This window comes from Homarus americanus, unplaced genomic scaffold (genome assembly GCF_018991925.1).
Source record: "Homarus americanus isolate GMGI-L3 unplaced genomic scaffold, GMGI_Hamer_2.0 scaffold6317, whole genome shotgun sequence".
Taxonomy (NCBI): domain Eukaryota; kingdom Metazoa; phylum Arthropoda; class Malacostraca; order Decapoda; family Nephropidae; genus Homarus; species Homarus americanus.
Window position 1 is genome coordinate 5,027,757 of NW_024730668.1, and position 22,621 is coordinate 5,050,377.

Sequence of the window (22,621 nt, forward strand, 5' to 3'; positions counted from 1 at the left end):
ATCACCTTCCATGAATAAGCTACATTCAAAATCTTCCCTACAGTCCCTTGATCTCTCACTCAATAAGATTCTATCCCAAAAATTTTCTTTGTTTTCAATCTTTGCTCCCTGCTTTTCTCAGGCTCCTTTCTTAATGAATTTAATAATTTATACTTTAGTATTATGAATTCTTTTTAGATCCAAACTTCACTTGTAAACAATCAACTTGTTAACATTACTTTCTTCTATCCTTGAAAAATCAATTTATATTTCATATCAGGGAAAATTTTCCCCATAAGAATTAATGTAAATATGGGGGGAATGCATTGCCAGTTGGCAACTTTCACCACATGTGCATGTAAAAAAAAAAATAAAAATATACAGTCAACCCTCGCTTTACGTGGTCCCACTTTACGCGTTTCCACGTTTACCCGGTACCCTGCCGAACACGGAATGCTCACTTTCCGTGGTGTGTGGACCCTTTTATGAGGAGAGCAGCGCGAGCAGGGTGAGCACAAGGTCGCCCAGTCATCAAAACATTACCGAGTTCTTCACCCGCCACCCACCACAGCCGGCCCAAGTCAGTGATAGTGATAATGATAGTGAGGATATGGACTTATATGGACTTTGAGGGGTTTGACAAAGAGGCCCTGCAAGCCTCTGTGGTGGATAGTGATACAATTGATACAAGTGATACAGGTGAGGGCCAATAATCTGCCCTCTGCCTCGGAACCAACCGCCCATCCCCGTGTGCCCAGCCATCTTTTCTACTAATGTAAGTGTTAAAAAACCTAATATTATTGATATTTCTCTTAATTATTAATTGTGTGTGCATGCCATCATAAAGTTAAGATAATATTTTTACTACAACATAGTTGTGTGTCGTCAAAAAGTGGAGTTTGGGGGTCGGCCTGGACTCTATTTCAATTAATCCCATATGTTATGTTATTCACTTTACGCGTTCCTCACTTTCCGCGGTACCCTCCGGGTTACATTAACTGCGTAAAGTGAGAGTTAACTGTATGTGTGTGTATATATATATATATATATATATATATATATATATATATATATATACAAAAAAAAAAAAAAAAACAAAAAAAAAACAAAAAAACATACATACATACATACATACATATATACATATATACATACATACATACATACATACATACATACATACATACATACATACACATACATACATAATACATACATACATACATACACATCATACATACATACAACATACATACAACATACATACATACATACATACATACATACATACATACATACATACATACATACATACATACATACATACATACATAACATACATAATACATACTACATACATACACATACATACATACACACACACACACACACACACACACAAAAAAAAAAAAAAAAAAAAACCAAAAAAACACACACACACACACACACACACACACACACACACACACACACACACACATACATACATACATATATATATATATATATATATATATATATATATATATATATATATATATATATATATATATATATATATATATATATATATATATATATATATATAGTGGTCCCTCGGTGTTAATGAACGCCTCGGTTTTGTGTTCAGTTTTTAACCTTGCCATGCCTTGGCTGCCACAGAAAATAATCTATTTATAATTACTGTGCCTATAAAAATATTTTATAATGTGCATAGAGTAATAATAAAGTAAATAATACAGTAATAAATAAATGTAATAAACTACAAGGTGAGGTGACGAGGCGAGATGTGACGTGATGAGGTACTTAAACAGCACACACATTAACAGCACCATTAAACCATTGTCTTCTAACATTCTAATTTCCAAATGTCATTTTAAAATTAATCAATACAGTCTATGATGGCTCGATTTGGCTACTTTTGCACTTGGACAACTGACCAGTGAATAAACCAGGGCATATGGAGATGCATTGTACACTACAGTATAATAATATTTATTAAGTTTTGATAAATAAACTACAATATTATTTACTAAGTGCTCAAGACAGATTCTGTGGTAAGCACCAACCCTCTTGAGCAGTGACACAACGGTGCTTGAGAGATGGTGAGTGCTGGCAACATTGTTAGGGAGAGTAGGGAAGCAGGAACGATCAGCTGTTACCGCTCTGTAAACAAGAGACTGGGAACATACTACAGCGCAATATTTGATCTAGGATTGAGTGTGGGACTGGGGGGGAATTTTTTTTATTTATTTATTTATTTTTTTTTTTTTCTTTTTTTTTTTTACAGTACCAAATGAACCTAAATAATACGGGAATTATAGTGAAATTGCAGCCTGTCGTTATAAAGGATAGTGGGCTGATAAGAGCTGGAGGTGAGTCTAGCCAGCACTCCCTCTCTCCTCCTTCACTTCCTCTCCCCAACTACACATCCAAACGTAGTTTTGTATCTTAATATAATTCATATTTTGTTCCTATAATTCATTCATCTTAATCCATTTCATATTTTTATAATAATCATCCAAGTGGGAATACAAAAATTGCACAGAAAATACAATTGTGCAAGTGGGATCACCCCTGACCCAAGCCTGCTTAGGGAGCTGCGAGAACACAGATGAATCAACAAGGCTGAAATTTCAAGCCCGTTACTGCATAACTTTTCAGAACTGCTCAGTTATTTCAGAGTCATTCTAAATTCATACTGTTTAATTAATTAAAAAATATATAAATACAAATTAAGCCAAAATCCGAATTAACGAGGGGACAGTGTCCATCTATTATTCTCTCATCACAAGGGCCTCCACTATTCACATTAGTAATTTGATGGAGAAAGTCACTTAAGCTGACTTCATCCTCACAACAAGACACCATAACACACTCTGAGAACTCACTTCCGGGCCGTAAAATTGTGGAAATTATGTGTGCCTTTATATAAACTCAAAGTCGTTTTAAGTTGTTCCAAGACCTCTGAAGTAATGCGGTAGCCCTCATGTCTCATCTGAAAATCATAATCAGTCTTATTACAACTACGGTATACTATAGAATATTATGAACAAAATGATTCTTAAGCATTTATGTACAACAACTAAACAAAGTTATGTGTTTCATGATTCATTCATGAAGTTCTACGAAGGACCTTAACAATTAAAGCAATGACCCTACTTTACACTTTCAAGGCTGTATAGTACTGACCCAATCAAAACATCTGCTAAAAGAGAAAAATGTGGTGGTTGATGATTCAGAGGTTATAAGAAATGACATTATTGGGATTCTGACAAGAGAAACTACAAAAGACCATGCAGCATGGAGCTGCCATCAAGTAACTGCTGCTAACCCACGCAAGCATGGAAAATGGCCGTTAAAACAATGATGTATAGAAAGTCACACTCTCTTATGTGGGAGAGAAAAATAAGAACTGATTCAAAATAATAAAACACAATGGAGACAATAGAGGTATGGCAGAAGGAAAGCAAAAAGAAAAGCAGATTGCATCATCAAAAATGTTTTGATCTGAAAACTATGAAGTAAGAAGTGATGAAGAATAATAAATAGATGGATCTTGATATCTGTAACTACTGTATATAGGAGCAGCAGCCCTTTTGTTTGAACACATCAACCGACACATAGTAGAGGGACCAGATGGAAAATCACAACAGACACAAGGGATGGAGCCCGTGTGTGTAAGGCAGCTGGGAGGGCAGTATCTGAGAATTAATCCATTGTGGCCCATAACTGAGGAGCCAAGGAAGTGATTTACTACTCTGACATTCATCAGATGGATTTAAAACATTCTGAGATGTTAAATTAATTGTTAGCCACCATCCTGTTGAGGTAACCTGAATTTGAAAGTAAGATCCAAATGTTCTAATGTTATTAACATTATTATGTATCAGGTGTACTAACAAGGAAGAGTCAGTACTAGTACTGTACAATACTACTGTAGTTATTTGTTGAAATTTCTATATGAAACAGCTTAAAAATACAGTAAATAAAGTATAAGAATACTGTATGGTAAAAGTAGTGTGTTTTGATTGATCACATGTTAGTACCACAAATATTGTAAATCAACAAGTAGAAAATACTAAAAAGAATTTAATTACAATGTAAAGTGTATACAGCTCCTCCCCGACTTACGAAGGGGATAGGGACCCAAATCCAGGTTGTAAGTCGAAAATGCTTAAATAATACATAGAAAATCTAAAATGGGTGCCTCTTTTTCTTCTTAGCACCACAAAACTCTCACTTTTAAGCTTGCCAGACATTTTAAAGTGAATTGCAAACGAAAATTTTCTCTGTGTACTGACGTTGGGACTCAAAAATACGTATGTATGTATGTATGTATATATATATATATATATATATATATATATATATATATATATATATATATATATATATATATATATATATATATATATATATATATATATATATATATATATATATATAACCCTCACTTTACGCGGTTAATGTAACCCGGGCCGATCCCCAAACTCCACTTTTTGACGACACACAACTATGTTGTAGTAAAAATATTATCTTAACTTTATGATGGTATGCACACACAATTAATAATTAAGAGGAATATCAATAATATTAGGTTTTTTAACACTTACATTAGTAGAAAAAATGGCTGGGCACACGGGGATGGGCGGTTGGTTCCGAGGCAGAGGGCAGATTAGTGGCCCTCACCTGTGTCACTTGTATCAATTGTATCACTATCCACCACAGAGGCTTGCAGGGCCTCTTTGTCAAACTCCCCAAAGTCCATATAAGTCCATATCCTCACCATAATTATCACTATCACTGACTTGGGCCGGCTGTGGTGGGTGGCGGGTGAAGAACTGGTAATGTTTTGATGACTGGGCGACCTTGTGCGCACCATGTTCGCGCAGCTTACACAACATGGCGGATGGCGGGAGGTTTGGATCCAAAAATGGCGCGGCTCGCCAGCCGCTCTCCGCGTAAAGGGGTACACGCACCGCGGAATGTGAGCATCCTGGGTTCCGGCAGGGCACCGCGTAAACGTGGAAACGCGGAATGCGGGACCGCGTTTCCACGTTTACGCGGTGCCTTGCCAGAACCTCACGTGCTCACATTACGCGGTACATGAACCCCATTACGCGGAGAGTGTCCGGCGCGACGCTATTTTTAGATTCGCCCCACCCGCCCACCTCTCCCTCCTCCTCCCTCCGCTTGGGCAAGCGGCGCGGTAAGGTTGCGCAGTGTGTGTCTTTGTTGCGCTATCACTGACGTCATATGACGTATCAGACCTGTGATTGGCCATGCATCCCTACCCCCCTCTGCTGCTAGCTGTAATTGGCTTAAAGTATTATGACGTGTCCACCCGGGGGAGGGAGGGAGGGAGGAAAGACGACGCTTGACCTAGCCGCGGCAGTTTCATCCCTCAAGGCCACTCCGTGTAAACGCGCATCCATTGTTCCGTAAAATGGCTTCCGCCGGACCACCACCCCCAGAGAGAAACCTTTCCTTACCTGGACCCAGCGGCACTAAACCAAAGAAGACACGACGTTCCTTAAGCTACGAGGTGAAGTATACCATCATCCAAGAGTTGGAGAAAGGAACAAGGCAGGTTGATTTGGCGCGCCAGCATGGTGTGAACGAATCTACGATCCGGACTATAAAGAAGGATTCAGCCAAGATAAAGGAGCACATGAAGATCACAAAGTCTACAGGTGCTTCTATGATCAAGTATTTTCACAACCAGGTGCTTCTCAAGACAGAAAAATTACTTGTGAGGTACTTGGTGCGTCAGGCGCGACGGAACATGGCGGTCGACACGCGCTCTGTTAAGGACTACGCACGTGAACTGTACATGGCAGTGGCACGAAAGATGGGAACTTCAGAGCCCAAACCCTTTAATGCTTCCTCTGGGTGGTTACAGAGGTTTAAGATCCGGAACAAGATCACCAATATAAGCATTGGTGGTGAAGAAGCGAGTGCTGATCGTGCTGCGGCAAGGGAATTTCCTCCGTTTTTACGTGAGATTATGGAGGAAGGACAGTACAGTGACGACCAGGTGTTTAACATGGACGAATCTGGTCTTTTCTGGAAAAAGCTACCTTCCAAGTCCTTCGTTGTGAAGAATGCCAGCAGGATTCGGGGCCGGAAAATGCAGAAGGAACGCATCACCGTCCTGTTTACCACCAATGCCTCCGGTACCTGTAAGCTCAAGTTATCGGTGATCCACACAGCACGCAAGCCGCACGCCTACAAAACCATGGACATGACCAAGCTAAATGTCCACTGGCTGACCGCACGTAAGGCGTGGATGTTCTCTACACTGTCCCTCTCCTGGTTTGATGACTGTTTTGTTCCCGATGTAAAAAAATTCTGAGCGACAGAATGTGCCATTCAATATTTTGTTGCTGCTGGACAACGCACCAGGACACTCGCCCCTACTGTTAGATCGTCACCCCAACGTAAAAGTGGTCTTCCTTCCTCCCAACACTACGTCATTAATCCAGCCCATGGACCAGGAGTTGATTTGCAATGTGAAAGCTGCATTCTCAACAAAAAAATTCCAGCTCCTGAACGACTACACCAACACCAGGGAAGAGTTGCGTAACCTGAGTGACACCACCACCGATAGCAAGAGCGAAGAAGATGAGGATCAACAGTTGGAACAGCAAAAAATACTCTTCAAACAATTCTGGAGAGTATTTAACATCAAGAAAGCTGTGGACTTCTTGGTGGAGTCATGGGATCAGCTGTCTATTGCTACAATTCGTCACGCATGGAGACATGTGTTGCATGGAATACCAGGTGAGAGGAGGAGTCAATCTGTGACTGGTGAGGTTCAGAATGTTGCAGTAGCAGTGGACCTTGCCAGAGAAGCTGCGCAGACTGTTACAGTTCCAGGCTTCTCCGAGACCACCAACGACGACATCCTGGAGGTGATCAGAGATCCTGAAGTGACTGCCGACGAGATGTTGGAAGAAGAACACGTCAGTGAAGAGGAGGAAGAAGGTGCGTCATTCTCCGAAGAACACAGTTTAAGTCATAGTGATATTAAGGGTGCCATGGAGTGTGCAGAGAAAATGAAGTCCTTCCTTTCCCGCGACAATGACCGCTATGAAGTCTTCCATACCCGGCTGGTGCAGGCTATGGAGCCGTACATCAAGGTGTATCACGACAACATCAACGCCAGCCGTCAGCAAAGCATAACAGATTTCTTCGCCCGCAACCCACCACAGCCAGCCCAAGCCAGTGATAGTGACAGTGAAGATGACTTTGAGGGATTTGTCAGGGAAGCCCTGACAACTGTAAGTGACAGTGATGGTGATTCACCTAGTAATGGTGATTCACCTGAGGGCCAGTAATCTGCCCTCTGCCTCAGAACCAGCCTCCATCCCCGTATGCCGACCCATCTCTTCTACTACCGTAAGTGTTACACCTAATTTTTAGTTTTCTAACCTAACCTTTATTTTTCCTATGTTAACATTTATCTTTCCTAACCTAACCTCTTCTATATTACTTGTTTTTTCATACCATCATAAAGTTAAGATAAAATTTTTACTACAATATAGTTGTGTGTCGTCAAAAAGTGGAGTTTGGGGGTCGGCCCGGACTCTATTTCAATTAATCCCATATGTTATGTTATTCACTTTACATGTTCCTCACTTTCCGCGGGGCCCTGCAGGTTACATTAACCGCGTAAAGTGAGGGTTGACTGTATATATATATATCAGAAGGTCAAAAACATAAAGGGAATAAACATTTCATATGTGCGCAGTAGTTAGCAAACACAGCGGGGGGAGTAGGAAAGGCAGCGTGGAGGATCTCTCAACTGTTCACAGTCTTGTGTTCCGTGTGGAGTAAAACGATTGCCAAATGGCAAAGCAGTATTTTTTTTAATTTGTTCCTCACATTTACTGAAACAGAATACATGCAACCCAGTTCAGCTGGACAGTCACCAAGCTGACTCAAGAGACACGTGTGGCTGCTGTCATGTCACTTAGGGGGAGGGAGAGTGTGCTGGCCATAGTTACAGTTCACTGCCTCAATATATACATTCACTTCCCATACATACACACCCATGCTCTTCATTTTTTTTTTAGTTTTATATTATATTTTCTTTATTTCTAAACCACGTTTGCGTATTGTAATGATGCGCACTTGGAGCACAGACTCCCCAGTTTTTCTGACTTCCCTACCAAATTTTCCCAGTGAGTCAAACATCGCGAAACTGAAAACTGATCATCGTTAAACAAGAAAGGGTATTAAAAATTCTATATTACTTAACAGAAATATTGCTAAGTGAATGATCATTAGAGGAGTATCTGTACAGTATGCCCTTAAAATTTGTGGGTGACACCCTGGATGTACCCAAGAATGTCTCAGGATAGTTTTAAAGTTGCTGGCATTTTCACGGCCGGGACAGGGAGCCATTTGTTTTAGAGACAGTAATTTCTTTTACCTGTATTGTATACATACAAATAAATAATAATGGGAAAATCCTCTCACAAATAATCAGAAACAAGACAACAAAAATGTATTAAAAATGTGAGTCAACCCTCAAGTCAACACCGTGCGTTGTTATGAACCCTTAAGCCCCGGGTTAAGGTGTCACTGGCAGTACCCCCCACACGGGGGTAAATTGACAAAAATAATAACTTTTCCCAATTTTTTTAAAAGTTTTTTAAATGTTAAAAAAAAGTACCAGGTAAGAAAAACTTTTTAAAGACCCTCTAGAAACTTCCCTGGCAGCGCTGAGGGATGGAGGGGGGAGGGAGATAAAGCGACAGTATTATTTTGACAGCTGAGCTCTTGGTCACCTACGCACTTACGAGCTATTTTTAGCTTGCCTTTGTGTCCGGGATGGCCAATAATGCATATATTTACTGATCATAATACTTATTTGCTATAAATAATTCATTTAGAATTTCTTATTTGCATTATTTTTCATAAAAAGTGCTTGGCAACACACACGCAATCGGTCGCCAGGCTGTCTGGCTGTCTTTGTGTTTGGTAGAGCAAGTAATACATAAAATAATAATAATTCCACAAATAAATACATTTATAACACAATCATAGCATTATTTTCCAGTAATACTACACTACAATACAACTACACTACTTTTAGCAATATTAATTTGATACACCATGATAAAATGGACTAACAATTAAAATGAAACAAACAAAAGTAGGTAATTACGTTCAGGAAGCTTCCCTGTGGCTGAGCGTGTGGCGTGACAAACAAATAGTCACCCTGGAACCTGATAACCCGTGTTGGGCATTTAAACACTGATAGGAAATGGCTCCAGTCTTAGTGTGTCACCCGGGGCGTAAGGGTTAAAGTTATAACAAAGCACGGAGTTGACTTGAGGGTAGACCCTAAAATTTTTAATACACTTTGTTGTCTTGTTTCTGATTATTTGTGAGAGGATTTTCCCATTATTATTTATTTGTGTGTGTGTGTGTGTGTGTGTGTAGACACACACACACACACACACACACACACACACACACACACACACATAAACAGGTGCACCCCGACTTACGATGGGGTTAGGGACCCAAATCCAGGTCGTAAGTCCGAATGGTCGTAAGTCCGACATAGATAAAAAAAAAAAAAAATCTACAATGAAATACAGTACCCTAAAAGTAATAAATAATGAAGAATGGATACAGTGTGACTGAGCACTTACCTTTACTGTAGTCAGCTGAATGCACATGGGTCCCCCATAATTTTCTAATTATACATGGGGACAATATTAACTGGAAACGTTTCGGTATAGAAAATGCGCGCGTCATTTGAAAAAAAAAAAAAATTGGTCACGACTGCGGTAGTCGTATGTCCCAACAGTCGTAAGGTCAGAGCAGGTCGTAAGTACCGATGGACGTAAGTTGAGGCAGTCGTAAGTCGGGGACTACCTGTATACAGTATACAATACAGAAAAAAGAAATATTTGTCCAAAGGGCAAACACATAAAAGGAAAATACATTTCTTTGCACACAAGTAAAAATGTATCCCCCTCCCTCCACTTGGTCAGCAAATGTTATTCGTGGATTTGGCTATTCGCAGTCATTTTGAGAGCCTAACCCCCCGCAAATCTTAAGGGCATATTGTACTGATATAAAATTAAATGCCAAGGCAATGGTTACTACATATTGTATCAAGAATTGCACATAAATATTACATAGGCAAAGCACCAAGCATTAAGCCTACCTCTGTCACAGGAGCAAACGCAAACGTGGGACACAGATAAGAATAAGTGCGTGAATCACACCATGATTTGCAGTTAAAACTTTTGGTGGTACGGCGAATGGCCATGACACGAATCTGGCTACAGAGATGTCCATTGATGGCTCCGGCTATGTCTGGTACATCCTCAGCTGGAAAGAGGGATGCAGGTTGATAACATAATACCTATAATACTGTAATATAAGGTGACAGGATCTATCTAACTGTGACAAAATTTTCATCATCATCCAGCAACTTCCACGATACAGCATACCCATCCATGGATTTGCACAGACAACATTAGAGATAAATAACAAGTGTTTGCAGCATCCTCTGTGACAACTGCAAGGGGGGAGGGGGAGGGTTGGAGAGATGAGTGTAAAGAGGAACCTCACTAGTACTGTAGATGCAACTAAAAGGTGCAACATATAAGCATGAGGAATAACAGGTCAATTTAGTACATTCCTAAACTGTTCTAAGTGGTACCTATCCTGCATACATACTGGAATACAGGTATGTCATAAACAGTGTAGCTACATATTATACTGTATTACTGTTCAAGTAAATAGCAATTCCCAAATATAAAAATGATTAAAAAAAGACAAAACCATTACATGTCTTCAATGTTATTTACTTACGAAGTTTGAGTGACACAACCTGCCGTGCAGCAGAAACACCCTTGTCTGTACGAGCTGCTCGCTGGAAGTGAAACATCTGTGGGCAGGTACACCCCTCATCAGTTATAAGGTCAGCACGTAGCATGGCTGTCAATAAGTCATCTTCTATGGTGCGGTAGCCTGGGTTCCTGTTGGTATGGTACCTTTATCAGAATAATTAAAAACAGTTTGCAGTACTATATATACGTAATCCATCAAGATTTCAAGGATTCTTATAAGTAATGTCTCTGTTAGCCAGAATTCACAATTCCCACAATTCTCCAATAGCTGGAATGTAAATCAAGCCAGAAAAATTCTGGTAAAACTCTCTCCATTACGGGTCTGCAAACTAGTTTCCAAGGATGAAAATCAGGTGCATTTTCTGGAAAAATTCTGAGAAAATCTCTCCAAACTTAAGAAACCTCTACGTTCTGGGACTGGAAATAAATTTTCTGGGAGTTCAGAGAGATTACAACGTACAGGGGGCCCCACAAATTCACGGATTTTCATTTCATGGTCCTCTATTATTCGTGGATGACTCTGGATGTACCCAAGAATGTCTGTGGGTAGTTTCAAAGTTGCCGGCATTTTTGCGGCTGGGACAGGGAGCCATTCATTCTAGAGACAGCAGTTTCCTTTACCTGTATTGTACATGTGTGTGTGAGTAGACACACACACACAAACACACACACATACAAATACCATAAATAATAATGGGAAAATACTCTCACAAATAATCAGAAAAAATTTATTAAAAATGTGAGTCTACCCTCAAGTCCATGCTTTATTACTTTATTAATAAGCACGGACTTGAGGGTAGACTGTTACATTTTTATAATTTTTTCTGATTATCTGTGAGAGTATTTTCCAATTATTATTTATTTGTATGTGTTTTGTGTGTGTGCGTGTGTGTGTGTCTACACACACACATATATACAACATATATATACAATACAGGTAAAAGAAATAATTGTCCTAAGGGCAAACACATAAAGGGAATATACATTTCTTTGTACACAAGTAAAAATACCCCCCCGGTCTGCAAATGTTATTTGTGGATCTGGCGATTCGCGGTCATTTTGAGAACTTAACCCCCGCGAATTTGGGGGGCCCCTGCCTGTACTTCAACGCATTCCCATGTGCCATGAGCGTGGATGGCCTAGCTGCTTGGATTGCTTAGTTCATATTCTACTGTCATTGTCGAAGGTTGTTCCCTTGCTAGCTGCTGTTTTTCCATACAATATGTGTTGTGCAGTAGTGTACATTACTGTGTACCAGGACACAATCAGCAAAGAATAGTGTTAAAGCAGTGTCAAGATGTAAAAAGTGATTACAGTTATGTATTGTTTACTGTACTCAACCCCAACAATGGGTGATTTGACATTGCATCAGAAGCTGGGATAGGCAATATTGTAAATTTGCCGGATACCTAATAATATGCCAGACACCGGATATCTAGAATTCAGTATTCGGTCAGATATCTGGTGTCTAGTTAGATAATCCTAATTACAGCATTATATTTTGGTTTTGCTTTGTGTACTGGTATATTTGTACACTTTCTTATTTAAAGAATTCATGTCTAATAATCTGTGCATGTGCAGTAGATCTACTTGAAAGTTCCTGGTGCAACAAGACGAGTTACTGCACCACGTAAACACCATTCCATTCGGTGTCTCCATGACCCCGTGAGGTCCTTCATATCAACACCCGAGGACGAGTTACTGAACCACGAGGCCTATGTGACCTCACACAGTATGGCAAGAGACCAGCCCGGACCATCAGCTGTAAACTATAATAATTTGTTTGTTCAATTCATGTTCCTTCTCCATTCAGTAATGCAAGCTTTTGTTAAACGACCCACCCACCCCATGTCTTTGAATGCAATAAGTCATTTTTGTCTAATGTATATTTTCAGCCTTCGGGCTGAAGAACTTTTTCAATAAACCGTTAGATTATTATTATTATTATTATTATTTTTATTCCACAAAATACATACAAATAAATAATAATTGGAAAATCCTCTCAGATCTAATCAGAAACAAATTTATTAAAAATGTGACAGTCTATCCTCAAGTCCATGTTCTATTAATAAAGTAACAGAGCACAGACTTGAGGTGCAGACTCACATTTTTAATAAATTTGTTTCTGATTATTTCTGAGAGGATTTTCCAATTATTTATTTGTATGTATTTTGTGTGTGTGTGTCTACACAGGCACACATATTTACAATATGGATAAAGGAAATTGCAGCCTCTAGAATAAATGGCGCATTTTCTGGAAATTCCAAGAACAGTGAGTTCTTCTATAACGCGTGTTTTGATAACGCGAATTTGCTCTAACGCGATTTATGAATTAGGAACAATATTTGTATAACGCAAACGCTTGTTTGCTATTACGCGATTTTTGCTTACTATTTCTCCAATTTTGTGGTATTAACTGTGAATATGGTAAAGAAGAATATCTCCAAGAAGCGTTCTGGTGATAGAATTCCCGGTGATGATTGTAAAAGAAAGGATATAACACTTGAAGAGAAGCTCGATTTTATCAACCTCAAAATCACCCTTCTCCCCCATCAAGTTACATTCATATTTTTTCAAGGTAAAGTGTTACATTTACTGTATGATTTCATTATTAGATATGAATGTAACATATATTTAGACTGTGCTATCCTTTGTGTTAGGCTAACTACTAAATTTTTTCGATTTCGAGTAATCTGCACCTAACCCTATTTTCTCCATAAGCCCTGTTATTTCTATTACGCGATTTTCTATAACACGATATTTTACAAGAACACAATTATCGCGTTATAGCAGAACTACCTGAACATTTTTTTGTTACCCAGCAGAGGATGGGGGATATTTTTCCGGGTTCAAGAGATGATGTAATGGGCAATTTCTGGAACTTCCAAGAACATTTTTCCGTTACCCGGAAAATTACGTAAAATTCCGGAATGAGGGATTTTTCTTCCGGCTTTGAAAGAGTCGTCTCATCACCCGGAAATCTATCATTCTCGGAAGAGCTCTGCACCAATTGCTCCGGCTAACGGAAAAATCACTACTTGAAGGCTCTGCCGTAATAATAGATACCTTAGTGGAGAGACTTTCGTCCCAACAGAATTCAAGAGACTACAAAAAAGTGCAATTAAAAATTAAAAGCTTAACTGATGATAAAAATAATACATAAATGACTAATGTTAATTTGACATACCAACCTACATGAAGCAAACTATTACATTAAAGTGTGTGTGGTTGTCGAGTGAACAGCTGACTCACCCTCCGAGTGGCCATGTGGCGAGTGACAGCAGTGCATAGAATGTAAGGTGGTCAAACTCACAAACTAAAGGTCGAATCTTGGAATTACTGTACAGTACATTGATTGATTGACTGATTGTGGTAATTACATCCCTGGCAACGCAACAGCTTAGGTCATATGTTGCCGAATTTTAATAAAGGCTTAAAAGACTAAAATCTAATAATGCAAGGTAAAAACATAAGTAATAAATAACATAGAACTTTTATAAAAAACATTTACCGGTAAATGTTAATAGATAAAACTTAAAGCTTGCGTAAAAGGCCGGTTTCTTCCACACTACCCACTCCCCCCACCAGCACCAGAGAGAGACGGTAAGATCCGTCTACCCCCTAGCACTGGGAGAGGTGCTTGCTATGAAGGTCTCTGAGACTGGGGCACTACACCAGGAGGTGTCCAACAGTCCATGGGTCCAGGCAGTTATCACAATGGGGCGCCCTTTCCATTAAAAACCATGAGTCAGCCGTGTGTGGCCAATACAGCGGGGGGCCAAAGCAATCTCCTGGCGGCGTGACATTCCCTGATATCCCCAGACACCACAATGCAGGGTGAATGTCACGGAGTTTGTTTGCTCCGACAGCATTCCACCTGCGTTGCCAAATTGAGCAGATGGCAGTTCTTATAACTGGTTTCATATCAGAGGCAGGAAGTGGGGAACGACTTGCCATTGGGTGAGAAGCAGTTATTTTCGCTACAACATCAGCACGCTCATTCCCCTTCTCCCCCACAAGGGCCAGAACCCAGCAAAAACTGACTTTCCTCACGGAGATATTACTGTACAGGCATAGCCCAATACCCGACGCATATAGGGACCGGGAAAAGTCGTTAGTTTGTGAATCAATGGTTATCAAAGCAATTAATCCCATAAGAATATAACAAATTCAGGGGCCACTCCCAAAAACTCCCATCTACTCTTGATATATCTATGTCGTGCACACTACCAAGTAAGAAAATAAAGCCGACATATAAAGGAAGCATAAGAATCATTAAATAAGAAATGTAAAGCATATATTGAGACTGTTATTTACCTGCATTGAGAATGGTAGAGATGGTCTTGGGTGGCAAGTTCAAGTCTCTACCAATCTTTGCTGGTCCATCACAACTCTTGTTATGCCTTATCACATCACATCATGCTGCCCCTAAGAGGGGCAGCAAAAGAGGAACTATCAATGGAGCATTTAGGCATGATTGCATAACACACGTAAACATGAAGTTGAAGACACAAGGTAAGTGTAAACAAGTGCAGAGAGGAGGAAATGTGTAAGAGACAGTGTGCAGATCTCTCTCAAGGTCACATCATGCCACCACCAGCCAAATTCAAAACAGCTATGCCGCTCCACTCCCAATCACCGGATCTCCGGCTCCAGAGATCAATGAAATTTGCGAGGTATTTCCCCCATATGAAATTGTCGGTTAATGGGGCATCAGTTTTTGGGGTATACCTGAATAGTATACAACTTCACCATAATTCTCATATTATTTAGGTACATTTGGTGCAGGGTTAATAAGATGTTATAGTAAATTAATCAGTTTCCCTCAAAAAAGTTATCCTACACTCAACCCCAGTTGAATAACTATGTTGTATTAAATTCCACTCATCTGTTTACATAGACAAACAGCTGACCACCCAGCCAGTCAGGGATGAAGCTGTTTATGTAATATAAAACAAATTTTTGTCCAATATGTACGGTATGTGTTACGGTTTTTTGTATTACGTATGATATTTAGTGTTTAATAAAGTCTTGTGTTACCAACCTATATTTTATCTACAGTACCAAATCTTCTACTGAACCCCTCATAAAATATCTTAAATACACAAAAATATTATTGTAATACAGGTGCTCCTCTACTTAAGAATGTTCAACTTACAAACTTTCAGAGATACAAACATCATCACTGAGGGGGGTTACCTGCCAGAACAGGTGTTTAATGTGGATGAGACTGGATTATTTTGAAGAAATTTCCAGATAGAACAAACATTACCTAAGAGGAGAAGAGTGAGCCAGGTTTTAAGGCTGTATTAAGGGTATAGCTGTACTAAATATCAATAATCTTTTCATTTTTTTACAATATGTTTGGCATCTACAAGTGTAAAGTTGGACTTACAAACAAGCCTCAGGAACGTAACTGGTTCATAAGTAGAGGAGCACCTGTACAATATTCTAATGTGACTTAGAAATAAAGAAAATATAATATAACACTATAAAATAAGAAAAATAAAGAGTAGAAAGGAAATACGTGTAAGGAAGGTGGTTGAGGGTGGAACAATCCTCCTCAAGTGACCTCTGTCGGCCCAACTTCATTAAAACAACACTACAAAACAGTAAACTGTCAAAAGTCCAGATCTCAGATAGGTCAGATCCATTCAAGGCAAGAATTTACTGCTGCAATACCTTGGCCTCTTTCCTCCTTTGGACCCGTGAGTGAGCAGTTTATTCCTACACTCTCAGAATGGAATAGCCTATAATGCTGCAATGTGTTTAATTAGCGATAAGTTCAACACACATTCAGCCATAGAAAAATGGGAAGATTTTAGGTCAAATAATTTAAACAATTGTGATGGTAACCTTCTCAGGAAGAGAACACACACCAATATACCTGGCCCAGTCCATTAGAGTGAACCCTTGAAGATTCGCACTAAAAGGCGGTACCACCTGTCCGAAAAAGCCAATTGTCCGTATCTTCCAGCATATATATACATAAAAAAAATACAGTACAGTACAGTTGAGTCGTGATATATGAACAAATTTTTATTACTATTTTTTTATATCACGATTATCAAAACTATTGACATTTTCCAATACAGTAGAACCTCGATAAATCGGACTAATTGGAGCAGACCCCAATGCGAAAAATGCTCAAGTCCGAGAAAAGCGAATACGTATAGGGGTGGGGGTGGGTGGGGAGGTGGAGATAACACAGTTTATCTGAACTGTTCAAGGTTATTAAAAGAAAATTACATTAACAATAAAAAAAAAATATGAAACCACTCTCTGAGTTGAAAATCAGACATTTAAGCCTGGTTGTCACCGAGATGATTGTAATTTACTGTAAAGTGTTATATGCAAGTAACCAAAAAATGAAAAGAGAAAACTGTATACTGTACAGTACTATAAAGATAAAAATAAGAACAAATAAGTGTAGGAGTATATTGTATGTGGAAGACCAGTGTTTGTCTGGAAGCAGCTGGAAGAGGGGAGGGGAAGAGGGTAACACGGGGAGTTGCTCCCTCCCCATCTCTCCCACAAGATTCCTTTGACACTTCTTTATGCAATTCCACCACAATTCTCATATAATTTAGGTTCATTTGATACCAGGTTGAAAAAATATTATCCTAAAAGAATCAACTTTCCCCAAAAAAGAATCCCACACTGAACACCATGAGTGATTTGTTTATAAAGAGCAAACTGCTGATTGGCTTACCACAATGTCTGTCTTCAACACTTAGTAAATTAGTACAGTACAGTTGTGTATTCACCATCACTTAATAAATACTATTGCAGTGTAATTATCACCATTTAATAAATACTATTATAGTGCATTTATCATCACTAATAAGTAATATTGTACAGTGAACCCTCACTTTACGCGGTCAATTGAACCCACGGCGGCCAGCGTAAAGTGAACAACATAACATATGGGATTAATTGAAATAGAGACCGGGCCGACCCCCAAACTCCACTTTTTCAGACAATACCTACATTGTAGTAAAAATAACTTCTTAATTTTATGATGGTATGCACACACAATTAATAATTAAGAGAAATATCAATAATATTAGGTTTTTTAACACTTACATTAGTAGAAAAGATGGCTGGGCACACGGGGATCGGGGGTTGGTTCTGAGGCAGAGGGCAGATTATTGGCCCTCACCTGTATCACTTGTATCAATTGTATCACTATCCACCACAGAGGCTTGCGGGGCCTCTTTATCAAACCCCTCAAAGTCCGTATAAGTCCATATCCTCACTATCATTTTCACTATCACTAACTTGGGCCGGCTGTGGTGGGTGGCGGGTGAAGAACTCGGTAATGTTTTGATGACTGGGCGACCTTGTGCGCAACCTGCTCGCGCCGCTCTCTGCGTAAAAGGGTACACACACCGCGGAAAGTGAGCATTCCGCGTTCAGCAGGGTACCGCGTAAACGTGGAAACGCGTAAAGTGGGACCGCGTAAAGCGAGGGTTGACTGTAGTTTAAAGTATTATGTATCTGCATATACCCTAGTTTATTCATTTATTATTTATGTAAATACAAGTAGCCAAACTGAGTCAACATATCACACTCAAAGGTAGGAATAATGCTTTTAAGAAGGTACCTTCATATCAACTACTATACAGTGTGTTTTAGTGACCCCTGCTGTAAGCTGGTCTACTGAAAGCTCACACGAACACATCTGAGTAAACAACCTTCTGATACAGCTTATCCTTTTATTTTCAAGTCATATTACAAATTACATACAGTAATGTATTTTTCTCTATTACTGAAGATGTTATATTAATCATGATGAACCATAAGAAGCCAATCATATGAGAATATAATAGTGAATCAATAAATAAATAAACCTGACAAATGTGGCAGCACCTGATCAGCCCCAGTCTGCTTACAGACTGTACAGTATTCAGTAAGTGTTGTTCATTTCATCATTTTTTTTTATTTAATCTTTCTTCATTCTTTTTTATTTTGGTGACCAGAGCATCTCAGAGTCTGAAAGAAGCGAATTCCGATTTATTGAGGTTTTATACTGTATACATAGCAATAAATCTATTTATTTCGCGAAGGAAATCAGACAGGAAATATTTCAAATTTAACACCATGGCAAACAAATGCGTTATTTGCTCACCAGAGGCGCCATCATGGCTGCTCACTCCCGCATTCATGCTCGCCTGCACAGTTTTTCTAAGTGAGTGACGAGTAAGCAGCCGACTCTGCAGCAGATTCCAACTTCTAAGGTGAGTGTAAATGGGTTGCTAGTGACGTGAAAACTGAAATGAAGAGAATGGAAAGCTAATGAAAAAGATTTAATACTGTAACTAATATTTATGATTTGTTTGTTTATGTAGGTGTGCGATTATCAAGTGAGGGTGGCAGCGTGACGTCTGTTGCTGAGTCTGGTGTTCCCGGGATGGCGCATCAGCTGCCAAGTCTGGTGTTCCTTAGTCTGGTGTTCATTGGCGCTTTAGTTAGTAAGAAAATAAACTCGTTGTCAAGTTTAGTCACTTTTGTTGGCCTCCAGAACCTAACCCAATTTTCCTCATTGATTACATGTACAGGTACTCCTTGACTTACGACAACCTGGACATACAACCGCCGTAGTCGTATAAAATATTTTTCAAATTACCCTGTACGTATTTTCTTGTTCCGAAACGTTTCCGTCCCGTACGACAGCGTGGGCTGGGCCACCTCGTGGTGTACAGCATCCACGCCGTAGCCCGCTCAGTTGGTGTTTGGCCGGCATTGTTGTTAGTGATCGCGCAGTGTACTGACAAAATTTTTGTTTCTAATTCCCTTTAAAATGGCTGGCAAGCATAAAAGTGAGAGTTCTCGTGGTGCTGATAAGAAAAGGAGACAGTCAATTACTTTTGAGATGAAAATGAAAATAATAATGCAATATGAAAATGGAAAAATGGTTAACAACCATTTCACGCGACCTTGGCTTCTCTCACTCGACGATATCAACAATTTTGAAGGACAATGCAGAGGCATTTGCTACTATTAATAAGGGGATGCAAATGTTTGAAGAAATGGATCAAAATGTTGAGCGTTTTGCAAAAGTTGACAAACTGATCCAAGATGCACTTGCTTGCTACAGGGAGATTTACAATGAAAAGAAAAGACAAACTGTGCAGCCTAAATTGGACCTATATTTTAAGAAGTCCCCCACTGCTGTCTCCTCACGCCCCACCACTCCTGCCTCTTCACTCCCTAAAGATGATCCAATACCTTCAACAAGCAAGTATGTTAGCCTGTCTGAAGAAAGCGAAATTGATGACCCACCCAGCCCTGTTTCCTCCTCTGCTTCATCCAATTAATGTAGTCTCCATGTTTAATTAAAAAACTTTTGAGGCCCCGTGTGCATTCAGCTGACTACATTAAAGGTAAGTGCACAGTAACACTTTGTTCATTTTTCATTTTTGATTACTTTTACTGTATTTCTACGTATTATTTTCGCATTTCCGACTTACGGCCTGGTCGTCGGTCCGGAACCCCGTCGTAAGTTGAGGAGAGACTGTAATTATATATCGTGATTTAGTATATGGCGAACATCCTTGGACCCTATCTCGCGATATATACCGACTCTACTGTACCATATTTTACGGCATATAAGACACACTCGGTACTTGGTCACAATTTTTGTGATGCCTTATGGCAGCAGGGTCTACCCGGAGATTTCCGGGTTTGAGGGATTCCGGCTAACGGAGATATTACTGTACAGGTACTGTATTGTATTTTTTTATTATTTAATATTTTATATAACAGTGAACCCTGCAAGATCCAGGCTAAAAGGGGGGACCACCAGTTGGAAAAAGCCGATTGTCCGAATCTTCCGGCGAATGTACTGAATGTATAAAAACTATAAATGATATCAAAAACACCAAAAATACAGTACATATTATCCTGACCACTGGGGTTAGTTATAAAGAGTTTTTCCTGTGAAAAAAGCCATAATCTTGAGCAACATATTACTGTACTCACTTTGTACTCAAATGTACAGTACTACACTAAAGGACTAAAATTTCTATCTCTTGTGTAAACTATGTGATGTCTATACACAAATTATTTGCTATCTTACAAGGATTCCAGCAATGCAAGTTATTTTCTGCTAAGTTTAGTCTGTGGCATTTTACAAGATAAAAACTTTAAGCGTAAAACCACCCTCACACTGGCTGGGAGGAGGGGGGAAGGCCGAGGAGGTGAGGTGTTGACACAGCTGGCGATGAAGATTGGGAAGGTTACCTAGTGGTATTTATTTATCTGTCATATAGAGGGAGTTTTAAGTTTTTAGCTTATAAAATGTCACTGATTGGTTATGACTAAATTAATGGAACTCATTAAATCATCATTTATCAAGTATAAATCACATGGAATGTCAAGTGGTGGAGTGAATTTCTACATTGATACATTGATACTGTACACCATAATCTCCTGTAAGTAACCAGTGTGAAAGTATCGAACTCTACGGTGAGAAATTAAGAAACACATAATATTATATACCATCCAGACACACAAATCCATGACAAGCATCCAGCCCACTGCCCAGTCACTCGCTCGGCTGCTGCCGAGTTGCCAGATACCTTTGTCTGAACAAATCATAATGAAAACCATGATATAATTTTAAGGCTGATTGTACAGCACAGTACAGGTGTAAGGAAAAATTTCTTCAAACAGAGGGTGGTAGACCTATGGAACAGACTACTAACTTAAGCTGTGGAAGCGAGAACAGTACAGGTACTGGGCTTCAAAATAATCCTTGACAAAACTATTAAGAAACACTTGCCGGTCAAGTATTCCAGTCTAGGGGACCTTAGGACGTGGCATCAATCCAGGATTTGGGAATGGTATGATAACTACTGAATCACCTATCCTTGGTTCTCAGAGCACATATTTCATTTAAAGAGAATGGAGATTTTTAAGATTATCGAGGTTAGCCTCCTCCAGGAAAAATATATAATAGTTATTATATTTTAAGTTTTGTTCCAAAAGACAGTAAGACTGTGGTCGGTTAACCATAAGTACATTTATGACATGCAAGATATCTCACCTCTGCATCCCCAAGTAGCCTTTGCCAGAGTAGGAGAGGAGTAAAGCATATTTCCTTCGTTTTCTTCTAACAGTCTCCCCTCCCTCAACCTCAGATGAAGCATCTAAATTAATGCGTTTCACTTGCGTTTCTGTTCTTTCAGACGCTGATGCTCGCTTCATACTCACTCCTGATTATGGAAAAATGTTTAAAAGACAGACTTTTTCCCACTAAACAAAAATATATAAAATACATGTATTAACTGATAAGGTTGAGTTCACTGATAGGAAACAAAAACTTAAAACAAAATCAAAAAGTATCCAGGCAACTGAGAAAGTAGATAGAAAGTACAGTAATGTCAAGTTTAGGAAATAAAAAGAGAATTAGGAAACTCATGGGAGACAGTGTACCCAGAAAGTCTAAACCATGCAGTCAAGAGAAAAAAAGGGGGGTAACAAGGTACCTGTAGTATTAAATGGTCAAATGGATAGAATGTACTGTACATAACCTCAATGTGTTTCATAATTAGGTGGTGATCGGAATACAGATGACCCCAAGTTACCACTAGCAACTGATCATATCTCAAAGACATTTTAACACGGGTTCAATAAGGTTATTTTTGGTAACAGAAAAATCTACAGAGCCACATGCACAAGTAAGTAAAAGCTGATAACCATTAAAAAGCAATACAATTCTCCAGAACATAAAACACACATTATTGGAAACTTAG

General features: G+C 39.2%; 1 protein-coding gene across 4 annotated transcripts in view; it reads right to left on the reverse strand.

Annotated features, from left to right (window-relative positions):
• The window catches only part of LOC121867215 (tRNA pseudouridine synthase A-like), a 71,553-nt gene that overhangs the window by 41,461 nt on the left and 7,471 nt on the right, over window positions 1-22,621 (reverse strand). For all 4 annotated transcript variants that reach the window (XM_042367054.1, XM_042367055.1, XM_042367057.1 and 1 more), the window contains exons 3-6: window positions 21,913-22,081; window positions 10,825-10,991; window positions 10,172-10,338; window positions 2,871-2,977 (exon numbers count right to left, since the gene is read on the reverse strand). In XM_042367054.1, coding sequence (XP_042222988.1) covers window positions 2,871-2,977; window positions 10,172-10,338; window positions 10,825-10,991; window positions 21,913-22,081 — 610 coding nt within the window. The remainder of the gene's footprint in view (window positions 1-2,870; window positions 2,978-10,171; window positions 10,339-10,824; window positions 10,992-21,912; window positions 22,082-22,621) is intronic.